Below are 16,687 nucleotides of genomic sequence, written 5' to 3' on the forward strand. Positions count from 1 at the left end.
TTTTATTTTTATTTTTTATTTTATTTTATAATAATGACTATCATATATAATAGTGTTTTGACCACTTGAATATGACGAGCCTCATTAATATATAATATTTATTACACGGCTCTTCTCAATGCTGTGGAACGCTCCGTTCACTTGCATGGGCCTTGATTTTTTAATTAAAATTAGTGTATGCCATACTTCAACTAAGATGTGCCTTTCAAAGAGGTGAATTCCAAACAAATACATTCAGAAATCCTTGTTTTCAAGGTAATGAATTTAATGTGGTTTTCCTTTTTCGATACAAGATATTGGATTTTTAATAGCTTTTAAAGTTGAAAACACTGTGTCATTGATCTGCTTCCATATCTTTCAACTCTCAGACTCCTCCACCAGCGCGCCTAATCAGTGTTCTCATCAGCGTCCCTAACGCAGACCGAATCAACAAGGTTCCGTATAACCTCGACCTCGTGGGAACACATTCAGTCCAGCAGGTCTGTTGGTTCTAACCCCAGAAAATCACATCAAATATATTGGGAGCAAGATAATAAAATATAGTAGTATGAGCACTAGGCTCCAATAATAACTTTGCTTAATATCAAATATAAGGAGGTTCTTCAGAGGACATCAACAGTGGCCTTCAGTTCAGCCTGGTCCCAGTCACGGGACAGCAACTAATGGGAGTCAGTGGAGAAGGATAGGATTTGAGGAGGAGGAGATATTTGTGATATTCGTGCTTAATTCCCATTTCACCGGATGGCTGTGTTGGTCTAATTCAATTATAGCATGTTCATGTAAACAGGCAGACCTTCACAAGTGTGTGAAACTTCTGCTGCTGCTTGTTAGAAGTGGAAACCACCCTGAACTACAAAATAACAAAATACTATTTCAATGTATATTTAAATATATAAATATATATATTATGATATGCATCCAAAATCGAATATATATATGACATAATATATATCCACAATATTATATATATATATATATATATATATATATATATATACATATTATAATATATACCCACAATTTAATATATATATATACTATACCATACCACCATATATGAATGACCAAAAATGTTATTTTTCATCACAGTTTATTACTGTGATGTATATCTCAAAGTCGTCTTGAAAGAATCTCCCACAGCAAACCTTTTTTTAAATGTTGTCATATTGAATCAACAACAACAGACCTGTACACTTTCCTTAGAGATGAAAGCAACATGTGACCTCATCGTTTAACCCACAATTACAACTGCCAGACCAATTCTGCTGAACTCCAAGCACATTTTCTGCTTTAGGCTCAGATGCACATTCCAAACACAACACAACACTACACACAATTCTCTATATCTTACACACTCTTCCTGAATTCCCTCTCTTGGTGTTCACACAGAACACACTTCCAATCACATTTCTAAACTCCAAAGGCTGTTGTGCAATTAGCAATCTGCAATTTGCTATGAGAATGTTGATAATGGTGATGATGATGATGAACATTGTTATTGTCATTATGGTTATCATCATTATTTAGGATATTATCCATCTTATGGTGGAAATGTACTGGATATAAGTATTTACCCTTATGGGTATGTGTAGGCATGTATGTATGTATGTTAGGCATGGGCAAAACAATTATTTTCCAGGAATCAGTTCTTTCAGTTCCCTTCACTATCACAAATCGTTCGTTTGATCCGTTCATTCAGTTCGTTCAGGTTGTTAAGTCATATGGTCTGTTATGTCATTTGGCAGGGCATCTCAGGTGTCTGGCCTCACCCCTTTGCTTTTCTAGTAGACAATTTCTATTTTCTATGAGGTACGTCCGCAAATGGAGCCTTTAAAACCACCAGAAGGTCTCAGACGGTGCTCGGGAAAACCGCTAATTTCGGTAGCATTAGCCTACGACGCTGCTCGAGAATTACACGTGTACGGTTTTACGAAGAATAGCACAAGCTGCCTCAACCACCATGAGAACGTTTTAGACTTAATCAATATAAAGTCAAGTGGAGACGAAGCTCTGTTCGTTTATATATTTTATTTACGTGACCATATTTTTGTTGTTATGTTAAAAAAAAAAAAAATCTGTTCTCGTCGTTCACCTTCGGGATTCGTTCGTTCTGACCGAATCGTTCGCGAATCGCCCATGCTTAATGTATGTGTATATGCAGGTAAGTGTATGACATTTGTTTACTCTTAAAAATGTGAGAAGGGGGGGCTTGATATAAGCTGAAGCTTCTGCCCCTACCCTTTGGTTACGACCAATAAAAATGCATTTGTTCATTCATTCATTCATTCAGATGTTTTGTTTACAGTATTGGCTATTTTCTGTTATCGCTTTCATTTCATCCCGTTTTCATCCTGTTTGCTGTGTTTACAGTATTTGTTGTTACTGCAAAGTATTGTGTGTTGTTTTCTATTTGAGTGTACGTAAACATTATATCGTAATATTACTATAGTGTTTTCCATTCTGCACACCAGTGTTCAATGGGTGCTTAGAAATGTCTACTCATATGATGGATGTGTTTGTCATTTGAAAAGAAAATACCATTTAGTGAAGAGTTAACACTGTTTAACACCTGAGGGCAAAGTGTGCTTTTGCAAGAGAAGTGCAGGATTTTGCATTTTGTGTGTTTTGAGATTTGTGTTTAGGGTTTTGGGAAAGTGAGGTAGTCTATCAGGAAATGTGTTTCAGCAACTGTGAAAAACTGTAAACAACCTAGTACGGTAAAGCAAGCTCTATGAGCGTCATCCAACCCTACACCTCTCTATCCTCTAGCCCTAGCTGCATCATCTAGCACTACAGCGCTATCTAGCTGTATCATCCAGCCCTACAGCCCTAGCCCGATCATCCAGCCCTAGCTGTATCATCCAGCCCTACAGCCCTAGCCCTATCATCCAGGCCTACACCGCTAGCACTATGATTCAACCCTACATCTATCATCCAGCCCTACACCGCTAAATGTATCATCCATCCCTACGCCACTGTGTCATCCATCCCTACGCCACTGTGTCATCCATCCCTACGCCACTGTGTCATCCAGCCCTACGCCGCTGTGTCATCCAGCCCTACGCCGCTGTGTCATCCATCCCTACGCCACTGTGTCATCCATCCCTACGCCACTGTGTCATCCAGCCCTACGCCGCTGTGTCATCCAGCCCTAGCTCTATCATTTAGCCCGACACCGCTAGCTGTATCATCCAACCTGTCATCTTCTAATCTGTTCTGAGGCGTTTTGGACTTCATCCAAACAAACTGCTGTGTCACTGAGCACTTTGAGGCAAACATGGAAAGAGAAAATCTCCACCACTAATCAAGATTCCCCCGTCATCTATACCTTGAACTACATTTCTAGATGGTTACACTTGGAGGTACTTTTGGACTAATGAATTATTGGGAAAAAAATCAATTTTCCGAAAACAAGCATATCTGGCATCTAGTCACAAGCACATACTTGGCCTGAAAAGAGTGGAATGGACAGGGTTGTGTAGCTTTAGATAGTATAGATAGTATCATGTTCTCAGTATCTATTTACTAAACATTGACACTGCTTCTGCCTCATTGTGTCTCATGTATTGAGTTCGATGACGGCGTACATGAGGAGTTATGAGATATGCTTTGCAGAGCAGAAGATGCATGGTAATGCTGCGTTGCATTTCACCCTATCCGCTCCTCCACCTCCTCCTCCTCCTCCTCCTCCTCATCCTCCTCCCCTCCTCCACCTCCTCCTCAACCTACCGCTCCTCCTCCTCCTATTCCTCCTCCTCCTCCTCCTCCTCCTCCACCTCCTCCTCCTCCTCCTCCTCCTCCTCCTCCACCTCCTCCTCCTCCTCCACCTCCTCCTCTTCCTCCTCCTCCTCTTCCTCCTCCTCCTCCTCTCACTGCTGCATCCATTAAAGGATCAATCTGCCAAAAGACACAAAAGGAGTGCATGAGTGAGTGTGTGTGTGTGTGTGTGTGTGTGTGCGTGTGTGTCTGTAATTGTGTCTGGGTCTATGTGTGTTTAAGTGTGTGCAAGTGTATTTGTGTGTGTGTGTGTGTGTGTGTGTGTGGGACGGAGGGTGTGTGTGTGTGTGTGTGTGGGACGGAGGGTGTGTGTGTGTGTGTGTGTGTGTGTGTGTGTGTGTGGGACGGAGGGTGTGTGTGTGTGAGCATCAGTGGGAGGGAGGGAGGGCTCCTCCCATAACAAGGTTAGCCTCAGAGCGTTTTTTGTTTTCAGACGTTTTCAGACGTCTGCTCTCCGCTCCCCGGACCAGTCGGACTCTCTCTCGCTCTCTCTCTCTCCCTCTCTTGCTCTCTCTCTCCCTCTCTCTCTCTCCCAGGACCAGTAAGGACTCTCTCTCGCTCTCTCGCTCTCTCTCTCTTCAGTTCTTTGCTGCGGGACCCCTCTCTCCCCTCGGACGACCCAGGGTGGGCCGCTCTGCAGTCACCGTAGCGACCGTCACCGTAGCGACGCTCGGACGGCATCATGTGTGACTGTTTTCACCTGTCGTTGCCAAACTGGCACGCCGCTCCAGGTACAACTCACACTCTCTCTCTCTCTCTCTCGACCGCCCTCTGGTCTCTCCCCTACATCTCTCTCTCTCTCTCTCTCTCCCCTACATCTCTCTCTCTCTCTCTCCCCTACATCTCTCTCTCTCTCTACCCTACATCTATTTCTCTCTCTACCCGACATCTCTCCCTCTCTCCCCTACATCTCTCTCTCTCTCTCTCTCTATCTCCCCTACATCTCTCTCTCTCTCTCTCCCCTACATCTCTCTCTCTCTCTACCCTACATCTATTTCTCTCTCTACCCGACATCTCTCCCTCTCTACCCTACATCTCTCTCTCTCTCTACCCTACATCTCTCTCTCTCTCTCTCTCTTCCCTACATCTCTCTCTCTCTCTCTCCCCTACATCTCTCTCTCTCTCTCTACCCTACATCTATTTCTCTCTCTACCCGACATCTCTCTCTCTCTACCCTACATCTCTCTCTCTCTCTTCCCTACATCTCTCTCTCTCCTCTCCCTCCTTCACTCTCTCTCTACCCTATATATCTCTCTCCCCTACATCTCTCTCTATCTCCCCCCTCTCACTACCCTATATCTCTCACTCTCTACCCTACATCTCTCTCTCTCTCTTCCCCTCTCTCTCTCTCCCCTACATCTCTCTCTCTCCCCTCTTTATTATCCTCTCTTATGTGCTGAGTCAGAGACTCAGAGAGAGAGAGAGAGAGAGAGAGAGAGAGCGAGAGAGAGAGAGAGAGAGAGAGAGTGAGAGTGAGTGAGAGAGAGAGAGAGAGAGAGAGTGAGAGTGAGTGAGAGATCTGCATTGCTAAGGTGTAGCCTGTTTCATGTTGCTGGTCGTTAGTACCTCAGAGCTAAAGCCTTAGCATAGGGCTCCTGGAGGCTGGTCACTCTCTCTCTCTACACACTGTTTACGTCTGGATGAACCTGCATTTTAAACTGTAAACGACACGTAAGAGATTCCCAAGCTTGGGTCAAACTTGCCAATATGCAATATGAGGAATGTACAAAACACAAAATACTATTTTAGCACCGTCATCTCAATATTCCCTTCAGCCCATATTTATACATGTATATTTTATGTATATGCATAATTAACATATTATGTATATTTTGTAGATAAGATTTGTCAAATACCTACCTGCTACTTGTGCTGTGTCCCATGGCACGCAGCCTATATCTTCCCTATGTGGAACATGTCTATATTGTGTGCGTATGTATGTGTATGTTTGTTTGTATTTGTCTGTTGTCTACTGTCTGAGAGAGTGTCCACCCTACCCGAGTCAAACTCCTTGTGTGTGTGCGTACTTGGCCAATAAAGCTGATTGTGATTGTGATTGTGATATTAACCATTTATCAAAGTGAATTTAAAAACATGTGCCAGGGGCAGCTACAGGCCGGTCACCTCAGGCTGTGGACTCTCTGGGTCTCCGGTACTGTACTGTTAGTACTGAGCACTTAGTCTGAGTGGGTTATATTTTTGAACCTCTTCATCAAGAGAGGAAGGTTCAGGAAGTCTGCATTAGTAACCTGAGAACTCTGCAGATACGGTCTCCACCGCTGGGTTTACATCCCCGCTCTGGACGCACCTATTATGAGCACAACTGTAAGCCTACAGATGCCAGATGCAGTTAGCAAACAAATATATACATACTGTATATATTATATATGTATATATATATATGTATGTATGTGTATGAATGGATGGATGGATATGTATAAGGCATGTATATTATGCATAACGTCAATGTTTTGATTATCATCATTATTATTAATTATCAATGCAATCATGTACAGACTCGACATGTATTGCACTGTTAAACTGGTTTGAGGTCAGCTGACTTGTGTTGAACTGGTTTGAGTCCCACTGGTTTGAGTGGAACCGGTTTCTGTTGAAAAGCGGTTCACTGGTTGAGTTAAACTGGTTTGAGTTCAACTGGTTTCTGTTGAAGTGGTCTGAGTTTAAACAGTCTGAGACACGCTGAAGGTCAGGGAGATAAAATGATGAGGAAGAGGATGGGGAGGAAGAGGATGACAAGGAAGAGATGGGGAGATGAAGGGAGATGATGTAACAATAGCACAAGGGGCGAGGGAGAGAGAGAGAGAGAGAGAGAGAGAGAGAGAGAGAGAGCACACCAAGTTCCAGGAAGGGTGGACGAGGGTGTGAGGGAGTGTGTGTGAGAGAGAATGTGTGTGTGTGTGTGTGTGTGTGTGTGTGTGTGAGAGAGAGAGAGTGTGCTTGTCTGAGTGTGTGCTTGTGTGAGAGAAGAGTGTGTGTATGAGAGTGTGTGTGTGTGTGTGTGAGGGAGTGTGTGTGTGAAAGAGAGAGAGAGTGTGTGTGTGTGTGAGGGAGTGTGTGTGTGTGTGAGGGAGTGTGTGTGTGTGTGTGTGTGTGTGTGTGAGAGTGTGTGTGTGTGTGTGTGTGTGTGTGTGTGTGTGTGAGGGAGTGTGTGTGTGTGTGTGTGGTGTGAGAGAGTGTGTGTGTGAGGGACTGTGTGTGTGAGGAAGTGTGTGTGTTAGGGAGTGTGTGTGTCTGTTTCTCCAGAAGCTTCCAAGAAGTCTGAAGTCTGTGCATCTATTAAATCAAATCAAAAACAAAACACAATGCTAACTGTTGCACTTACAAGGGGGGTTCTCTGTACTGTCTAACCCCTACCTGCTTCCTTTATCACCTGTCTGTGTACTGTCTAACCCCTACCTGCTCCTTAATGACCTCTCTCTGTACTGTCTAACCCCTACCTGCTCCTCAATGACCTGTCTCTGTACTGTCTGACCCCTACCTGCTCCTTTAATGACCTGTCTCTGTACTGTCTAACCCCTACCTGCTCCTTAATGACCTGTCTAACCCCTACCTGCTCCTTAAGGACCTGTCTCTGTACTGTCCAACCCCTACCTGCTCCTTAAGGACCTGTCTCTGTACTGTCCAACCCCGGTCCGGGGAAACTCCCCACCCCATCCGTCTGAGCAGGGAAGGAAGGCTGCAGAAGGGGCCATAACGGGGAGATGTGATTCACGATGCAGGGTTTAGTGGTATCTAGCGGTGGAGTTGCAGATTGCAACCAACTGAAAAAAACAACCTCCCTCCCTCCCTCCCTCCCTCCCACAGGAGAAGCTACGGTGGCTGCACTGTGCCAAAAGGATGTCCTATAGCATTGAGTAGCCCTTGTCAGTGGAAGTGTCCGGTGATGAGGTTTCTTGATAGATTTATACATCTTTTTTTAGTTATTTAGTCTGTACAACTATGGGTCTTTGGGCTTTCAAGTAAGATAGCGAATAGGATTGTTAATTGTTCCGCAGTGTTGTAGCCTATGGTTGTCTGTTCTGGGCTCTGAGGTGAAAAGGGCTCAAACTAAGGACCGAAATCAGAACAATTGTTATTTTCGTGGGATTATTCACTAACTTAAACATACTTCTTTCTGTTTGATTCATTTCCTGCCTAGACTGTTCTCAGTGCCAGGTCTGTCAGGTGAATGAGTGAGCAGCTGTCATGCAGCTGTCAGGTGAATGAGTGTGTGTGCTTTAAAACCCAACTATTGAGTGTGTTGCCCTGTGATTGGCTCATGGTCCACATGGTCCACCACCAGCTGATTGGTCGGTTTCTGTAGCTGTGCCGCGCTGTTGAATCGACGCCATGAACCTCAGAGCCGTCAGTCAGTCGGGGTTGACTCCTTGACTTGGTACCAGGTGACTCGTGATTCTCAACCCCCAGCCACCAGTGGAGCCTACAGCTTTGTAACCCTAACTCTTTGACCAACTCCAACTTTTTTAGCAGAGAGGAAGATAAAACCAACCCTGACTCTTTAACTAACCCTAACTCTTCAGCAGAGAGAAGGTTGAAACTAACTAACCCTAAACCCTTAAACTAACCCTAACTCTTGAGCAGAGAGGAAGATGAAACCAACCCTGACCCTTAAACTAACCCTAACTCTTCAGTAGATAAGAAGCATGTGCTCCCTGCTTCCAGGCCCCAAATCGAATTGTCTTCACCTCCCCGTCCTCAGAGTCTCCTGATGATTTGCTGAAAATACTGAGAAGCGAGACACACAGACTCTCTGTGTGTCTTTATTAGTTTAGCTGCAATGAAGAGGCTAATTACTTGTTAGCCAATTAGCAAAAACCCAAAGCAGGAAGACCATAGGGGTCAAAAAGATCTGTAAACACAGCGTCTAGCCCCACCCAAACAAGGCTCTAGCTCCTCCCACCGACTCTAGCCCCACCCAAACACAAGGCTCTAGCTCCTCCCACCGACTCTAGCCCCACCCAAACACAAGGCTCTAGCTCCTCCCACCCGACTCTAGCCCCACCCACACGACTGTAGCCCCACCCATCGCAAGGCTCTAGCCCCACCCACAAGACTATAACCACACCCAAACACAAGAAATAGCTACACCTACACAAATCTAGCTACACCCAAACACAAGACATAGCCCCACCTACACAAATCTAGCTACACCCAAACACAAGACATAGCCCCACACACCTGCCTCTAGCCCTACCCAAACACAAGAAATAGCTACACCTACACGCCTAGCTACACCCAAACACAAGACATAGCCCCACCTACACAAATCTAGCTACACCCAAACACAAGACATAGCCCCACACACCTGCCTCTAGCCCCACCCAAACACAAGACATAGCCCCACCTACACAAATCTAGCTACACCCAAACACAAGACATAGCCCCACCTACACAAATCTAGCTACACCCAAACACAAGACATAGCCCCACACACCTGCCTCTAGCCCCACCCAAACACAAGACATAGCCCCACCTACACAAATCTAGCTACACCCAAACACAAGACATAGCCCCACCTACACAAATCTAGCTACACCCAAACACAAGACACAGCCGTCTTTGTTCAACAATTGGGAAGCTGGCAAGGCATCGACATCCATTATATTCCAAACCAGTGTTTGGAATGGGGTTAGGATGTTAAGAGGGTGGTTGTTGATTAGTTTTGATCAAGCCGTGACCTCACCCCCATGGTCAATATTTGGCTAGGGAGTTCAGATCTGAGTCCTGCCAACTGACCAGTGAACCGACTACTGTAGTAGTGTGTGCAGTGGTGTGTATTAGTGTGTATAGTGTGCAGTAGTGTGTAGTAGTAGTATGTAGTAGTGTGTAGCAGTGTGTAGTAGTAGTGTGTAGTAGTGTGCAGTAGTGTGCAGTAGTGTGTAGTAGTGTGTAGTAGTGTGCAGTAGTGTGTATTAGTGTGTAGTAGTGTGCAGTAGTGTGCAGTAGTGTGTAGTAGTGTGTAGTAGTGTGTAGCAGTGTGCAGTAGTGTGCAGTAGTGTGTAGTAGTAGTGTGTAGTAGTGTGTAGTAGTGTGTAGTGGTGTGTTGTAGTTAGCAGTAGTGTGTAATAGTGTGTTGTATTAGTGTGTAGTAGTGTTTAGTAATGTGTAGTAGTGTGTAGTAGTGTGTAGTGGTGTGTTGTAGTGTGTAGCAGTGTGCAGTAGTGTGCAGTAGTGTGTAATAGTGTGTTGTATTAGTGTGTAGTGGTGTTTAGTAATGTGCAGTAGTGTGTGTTGCTGGACAAAGACACACATTGAAAGGCTGGACACTGTAGGAGGAGGAGGAGGACTTAAAGGGTGGACCGATGTGTTGTTCACACCGGTGACTTAAGGAAATTAGGCATCCAAGGTAGCAGATTAGCAGACACACCTACCTCCAACCTCAGGAACATCAGACCAACACGCAGTCTGAGATTAGATCACTCTGGGAACACGGCAGAGCAACGCAGTGTGTTCACCACTGGACTGAAGTAGGACATCTGTTGTTATAGTGGAGAGCATCTGGAGGTGAGTTGGGTTATTATTGTTCATCAAGTGGTGGTAGAGAGAGAGAGAGAGAGAGAGAGAGAGAGAGAGAGAGAGAGAGAGAGAGAGAGAGAGAGAGGAATTCAGTTTTAGTGAGAAAGAGTGAGACATTCAGTTTTAAGAGAAACAGAGAGAGAGACATTCAGTTTGATAAAGAGAGAGAGACATGCAGTCATACAGTTTGGGAGAAAGAGAGAAAGAGAGCGAGAAAGAGAGAGCGAGAGAAAGACATTCAGTTTGATATATATATATATATATAGAGAGAGAGTCAGACAGTTTAGGAGAGAGAGAGAGAGAGAGAGAGACAGAGAGAGAGAGAGAGAGAGAGACAGAGAGAGAGAGAGAGAGGGGGGAGTGAGACATTCAGTTTGAGAGAGAGAGAGAGAGAGAGAGAGTGAGAGAGACCCATTTCCTTTGTTTCAGGTACATTCCCGGGTCGTGTCCTCACCTTCCTAACGTTGTTTCAGGGATGATGATGTAACACATCAGTCCAGCTAACGATTTTTGAAACGCACTTCCCAGCTCTGTCCCAGACTTAAGCTGATTCAGGATCTATAAAATGGATCGGTTTGGTCCTCTGGGATCTGGCTCCGGGAAAACTCAAAATAATCTCCTGCTCAGACCGGCTGACTCCTCACAAACACACTCTCTCAAGATGTCAATATTCATGCTTTCTCCCCCCCCCTCCTCCTACTTATTGTATGTTGTACGTCCCGGCACTAAATGTACGCACTTATCGTACGTCACACTTAGTTGTAGTACTTAGTTGTAGTACTTAGTTGTGTGTAGCGTCTTATCCTAGTTATCTCTGTTGTATACGAGGAATGGGTTAACCTAGTGATTGTTAGTGCTTTGGCACTTGGTTCTATGAACATCCTTACTGTACCCACAGAGATATATTGTTTCACTTATGACAAATGTATTTATTGTGAGTCGCGTTGGATAGAAGCGTCTGCTAAATGCTCTAAATGTAAAAAATGAACTAAATGTGTTCCTCTAAGCCCTGGTTCCTTTAAGCCCTGGTTCCTCTAAGCCCTGGTTCCTCTAAGCCCTGGTTCCTCTAAGCCCTGGTTCCTCTAAGCCCTGGTTCCTCTAAGCCCTGGTTCATATAAGCTCTGGTTCCTCTAAGATCTGGTTCCTCTAAGCCCTGGTTCATATAAGCTCTGGTTCCTCTAAACCCTGGTTCCTCTAAGCCCTGGTTCCTTTAAGCTCTGGTTCCTCTAAGCCCCTGTTCCTCTAGTTAGGTGGTGACAGGACATCATAACCCTGACACTATTAAGCCCTGAGGTTCTTCATTCGCTGTTGTTCAAGGAAAGACAAACCGACCCTCACCCCGTCACCTGCTGATGAAGGGGTGAGCCCTAACCCTAAGTGCTCACAAGCTACCGTCCTTCTGAAACTGGACGGCTCCTTTTTTCCACGGGAGCAAACCTGGAAAGAAAAACCTGAAGGGTTTTTTTAGTGGCCGCGGGGTCAAGGGCTTTGGTTTGTTAAGGTACAAATGAACACGGCTCACAAAGCTTAACGTAACGTCGTCCTGTTTGTGGTTCCTCAGCCGGCGGTCGGAGGCTACAGGGACGCCAGCCCGGCGCTGAAGACGACTCGGTGAGTCTCAGCTTCTGCACTCAGATTCAGATTCACTCATTAAATCATAGAATAAATTAAATAATAAACGAGTTAGAGACAATGTCTAGCCCTACGTGTAGCCCAGGTTCAGCCCAGAGTTAAGTCCTGGTATAAACCAGGTTTATACAAGGTTTAGCCCTGAGTTTAGTCCTGGTATAAACCAGGTTTAGCCCTGAGTTTAGTCCTGGTATAAACCAGGTTTAACCCTGAGTTTAGTCCTGGTATAAACCAGGTTTAACCCCAGGTTTAGTCCAGCCTAAGTCTTGACGGTGGGCGTGGTGCTCACCCTGACCCTGTGACCCCCCAGCTGTACGACGAGCCGTCCCAGGTGGAGGAGAAGCGGCCGCGACCTCAAGGATCCTCTCCTGTGGAGGAGTTCCCAGAGGCAGCCAACTTCTCCGACAGCGACAAGGAGGTGCAGAACTCCTCTACCACCCTCTCCTCTACCACCTCCTCTAGTCTCTACCACCTCCTCTAGTCTCTACCACCTCCTCTAGTCTCTATCACCTCCTCCTCTACCCTCTACCACCTCCTCTAGTGTCTACTCCTTCCTCTACCACCTCCTCCTCTACCCTCTACCACCTCCTCTAGTCTCTACTCCTTCCTCTACCACCTCCTCCTCCTCTACTCTCTATCACCTCCTCTACCCTCTACCACCTCCTCTATTCTCTACTCCTTCCTCTACCACCTCCTCTAGTCTCTACCACCTCCTCCTGCTCTAGTCTCTACCACCTCCTCTAGTCTCTACCACCTCCTCTATTCTCTACTCCTTCCTCTACCACCTCCTCCTCCCTCTTACTCCTCTTCCTCCCTCTTACTCCTCCTCTTCCCTCTAACACCTCCTTTGAGTTACTTTTCTTCAAACCAAAATGCAACGTCATTGGTCTTAGCAAACACACACGCAGGCACACTCACACGCATACACAAACACACGCACGCACGCACGCACGCACGCACGCACGCACGCACGCACGCACGCACGCACGCACGCACACACACACACACACACACACAAAGAGCCAGTAGTCACCCTCAATCAATATTATTGCCTGATATATATTTTGGAGGGGGAAACATAAAAATCCTAAAAGCTTTTTCCTTGGACATGAAAAAAGATAGTCCCATTACCGCCTGATGACTCAGGATTATGTATCAAAATAAAAGCGCTTCCAACTTTTATTAAGGTGACCTTTAGCCTGGACACCCAATCTCTGCGTTCCATTGGAGATGCTGCCGCTCATGATGAGTCACTGTGTTGTGATGCCAGCGTGTGCATTACGGGATCGACTGGATCGTCCGGGGCCCACTTGGACATAATACTCAACCTGTTCTGCACCTGTGTGTATTATTCGACATCAGGGTAAGAAGGGTTAACCCTGACCCTATGTTTGACCTCAGGGCGGAGCAGAGCACGACCTTCAGAAGAAGGGTGGAAAAGGCGGGAAAAGGTCTGGGCTCGGCTCGCTGTTAAACAAGCGCTCGTCTTCCAAGATGAGCAAACTGAAGGTCAGCTCCCGCCGCAAGAACGACATATGTCATAGTGGCCGGTTTATACTGCATACTATGTTCCACATAGTGTGAAGAACATACTTTGTTCTACATAGAATGTGGTACAAGTATATAGTATGTTCTACAATAGTATGTGGTATAAGTATATAGTATGTTCTACAATAGTATGTGGTATAAGTATACAGTATGTTCTACAATAGTATGTGGTATAAGTATACAGTATGTTCTACATACTGTGTAGAACTAACTCTATATTGTACTCTATATCCTTTTCTATATTGTATATTGGATTTAATATAATAATATAATATTTCCATATCATACTATGTATTTAATAATGTCATATCATATGTCCATGTACTATTTTGTCTCCACTATTTAGTCATTTAGCTGATGCTTTTTCTCCCAAAAGACGGACACATCATGTTTAAATTACTTAGGGAAGAAACCCCTAGCAGGGTTCCAACCCTCTACCCTGTATGCTGTACCCTTGAGCAACCCTCGTCCCACGGGTTGTCGTGGAGATTGGGATTTGAACCCAGATATTGAAGATGGGGTCCTTGGTTGCCAGGGAATGCAGGCTCATATTTGACATCATTCATTTCAGGAGGTTCACAGTCCTGAGTCGGAGGTGATCGTGAAAACGGCCCAGGACGGCGGGGCAGAGGGTCTTGTCGTCGGCGGGGGAGGGAGGGACGGGATCTTCATCAAGCAGGTGGTCCCGGAGTCTCCGGCCTTCAAGAACCTGAGCGTAAAAGAAGGTGAGAGTCTCAGGATTACATCAGACCAGGGGAGGTATACCTGCTATAGAGGGTTAAGCGCTGGTTACACTTCTAACAACTGCGCAATGCGCTATCCAACTGTGTAACCACGGAGACCCCTCGAGCCCTCATAGTTCTCCGTCGTCGTGGTGCCGGATACGCAATGCAAGCGCTGCAGGCGCTGCCAGTGTTTACGTTGTGATAGTAGTCAAACCGGAAAAGTAATTCCGGAAATGATGTTTTTAGAGGACCAATCGCAGCCCTTGCCGTCTCCGTTGTCGCTTGACGGACAAAATATTTCACGCAGCCAGAGACGACGGAGAGGCTCTCCATAACCGACGTACAGCACTTTACGCAGGAGTAAAAATTTGGCTTTAGACCTGGTGTGGATGGGGAGGTATACCTGGTATAGGTTAAACATGGTATAGAAGGTTATACCTGGTATAGAGGGTTATACCTGGTATAGAGGGTTATACCTGGTACATGGTATACATGGTATAGTAGATTAAATGCGGTAACACAGGTCCTTCATGCTTCTCGTCACACAGGGGACCAGATCCTGAGTGCCACTGTGTATTTTGACAACGTGTCGTACGAGGACGCCCTGCAGATTATGGAACACGCGCAGGCCTACAAGGTGAAGCTGTGCCTGAAACGCAAGCAGGAAGTGCCTGAAGAAGACCCCGACGGCCACCCTGAGACCATTCAGGTAACTATGATCTCTGATCTCTCCAGACCTGCTTCTGAGGCTGGACAGACTCAGGAGTCCAGCCAGCATAACCCAAACAGAAACTGTATGTACTTGACACTGGCTATAATTAGCCTTTGAACCATGAACGGGAACAGGATTTAAATGAAGAGAAACTACTTCTAAGTGTTGATGTATATCTTGTGTTGTGACAGGGTATTTTGGTATATCATTGTAACTGAAACTCTGATACGACCATTATACCACCCAGAGTTTAGTGTTAGGAGTTTACCATATTCTGTTCTCTGTACAAAATAATGGCTGGCAATGTATTTGAGCACAAGCAGCAACTCAAAGTATTGTGTCAATGGGACTGTCACAATCTCCCACTATAATTCACAAACAAAAATATGTTTGAATGGGATTTGAGGGGGGCCTGCTGCTTACCGTTGTGCTGCCCAAGAGTCGGCCGTTACAGTATCACACACCAATTCACATTGGGTTACATTTGGCTGCATGAAATATGCTTTATTAATTATCAAAATTAATGTTTCCATTTGATTCCATATCAATCCTCAACAGGAGGAAGAGGTGACCTCACCAGAGATGAGAGGGCAGAGGAAGACTAAGAGGCATAGCGAAGCTCGCATCTCATGGCCCAAGTTCCCCTCTCTGGGAAAAGGCAGAAAGAAATCCCACTTCAGGAGGTCCCACAGCACCTCGGAGGCAGAGGATCAGACCAAACTGGAGCTGAGCCCCACTACCAGCGACACAGACTCACCGATCAAATCACAGGACGCTCTAAAAGGCAAGAAGAGGCATAAGGTAAAGCTGAACCTTTTAAGGAACAAGGGTAGTAAAAGTGCTAACGCAGACCAGGACACAGATACACCGACCACTACTCCATTAAACGGAGCCAATGAGGACCCCATGATGGAGATCTCACCCCCAGACTCCCCAGAGCGACAGGATCTATCCCCTCCGGCCTATTTAACACATCAATTCCCCAAAATCCCTGAAAGCGGCAAGCTGAAGGTTGAGCGAGGAACGGCTGACCTGGCTGAGCCTGAGTCCCCCCACCACAGAGTGGAACTGATCAGTGTGGACAGCACTCTGAAGACTGCGGACATCACTGCGGCTCTGGCTGGGCAGGACAGTCCCACCGCCCACATGTCACCAAGTGGAAAGAAAAAAAAGAAGAAGGAGAAGTCTGAATTTAAAATGAAAATTAAGGGAAAAGATAAATCACACAAATCCTCCCCAAAAAGACTACAGACACTTGGGGGAAGTGTTGATATACCAGACCCTACTGCAAATAAAAACTGGGATGCTACAAAAACATCATCATCACAAGTGGAGTGGCCACAAATTGCAATCAACACTGATACACAATTAACTGCTGGTAAAGGTTTTGAGGTTATCTCTACACCCGTGCCAACCGAGGAAGACAAAGATCTGCCAAAGGTGGAATTTCCTTATGACACGTCAGATGTAGGAATTTTAAAGATATCTCCAAGGATAGGAAAAGCGAAACAAAAGAAGGAAGCTGAAAAGCTATCAAAGGGGTCTAAACAGAAAACAGACACCAAGAGAAGCCCGTTTAAACTCCCCACAGTTGGCTTTACTGACATTGGAATGGAAGACATAATACAAAAAACAGATGTGAAGGATAAGAAGGTTTCAGTACAAATTGTAACAGAGAGTCCAAAGCAAGATCCTTATGACAGGCTATCCTGTCCTTCCCAAAGACAACTTCCTAAACGGGAGGAGATGGAGATAGCGG

The 16,687-nt window shown here is 45.5% G+C and overlaps 1 protein-coding gene across 1 annotated transcript; it reads left to right on the forward strand.

The window, feature by feature from the left end:
* Positions 1 to 3,575: 3,575 nt before the first annotated feature.
* Positions 3,576 to 16,454, forward strand: LOC311362362 (protein AHNAK2-like; the record flags this gene model as incomplete). The annotated part of the gene is made up of 8 exons (XM_084482178.1): positions 3,576 to 3,630; positions 11,876 to 11,925; positions 12,254 to 12,361; positions 13,351 to 13,452; positions 14,063 to 14,216; positions 14,765 to 14,925; positions 15,487 to 16,112; positions 16,394 to 16,454. The coding sequence occupies 8 exons, from the start codon at positions 3,576 to 3,578 to the stop codon at positions 16,452 to 16,454; spliced, it is 1,317 nt and encodes a 438-aa protein (XP_084338304.1).
* Between the last annotated feature and the right edge of the window lie 233 nt (positions 16,455 to 16,687).

The sequence above is a fragment of the Micromesistius poutassou genome (assembly GCF_964030765.1).
Source record: "Micromesistius poutassou genome assembly, chromosome: 17".
NCBI classification, from domain to species: Eukaryota; Metazoa; Chordata; class Actinopteri; order Gadiformes; family Gadidae; genus Micromesistius; species Micromesistius poutassou.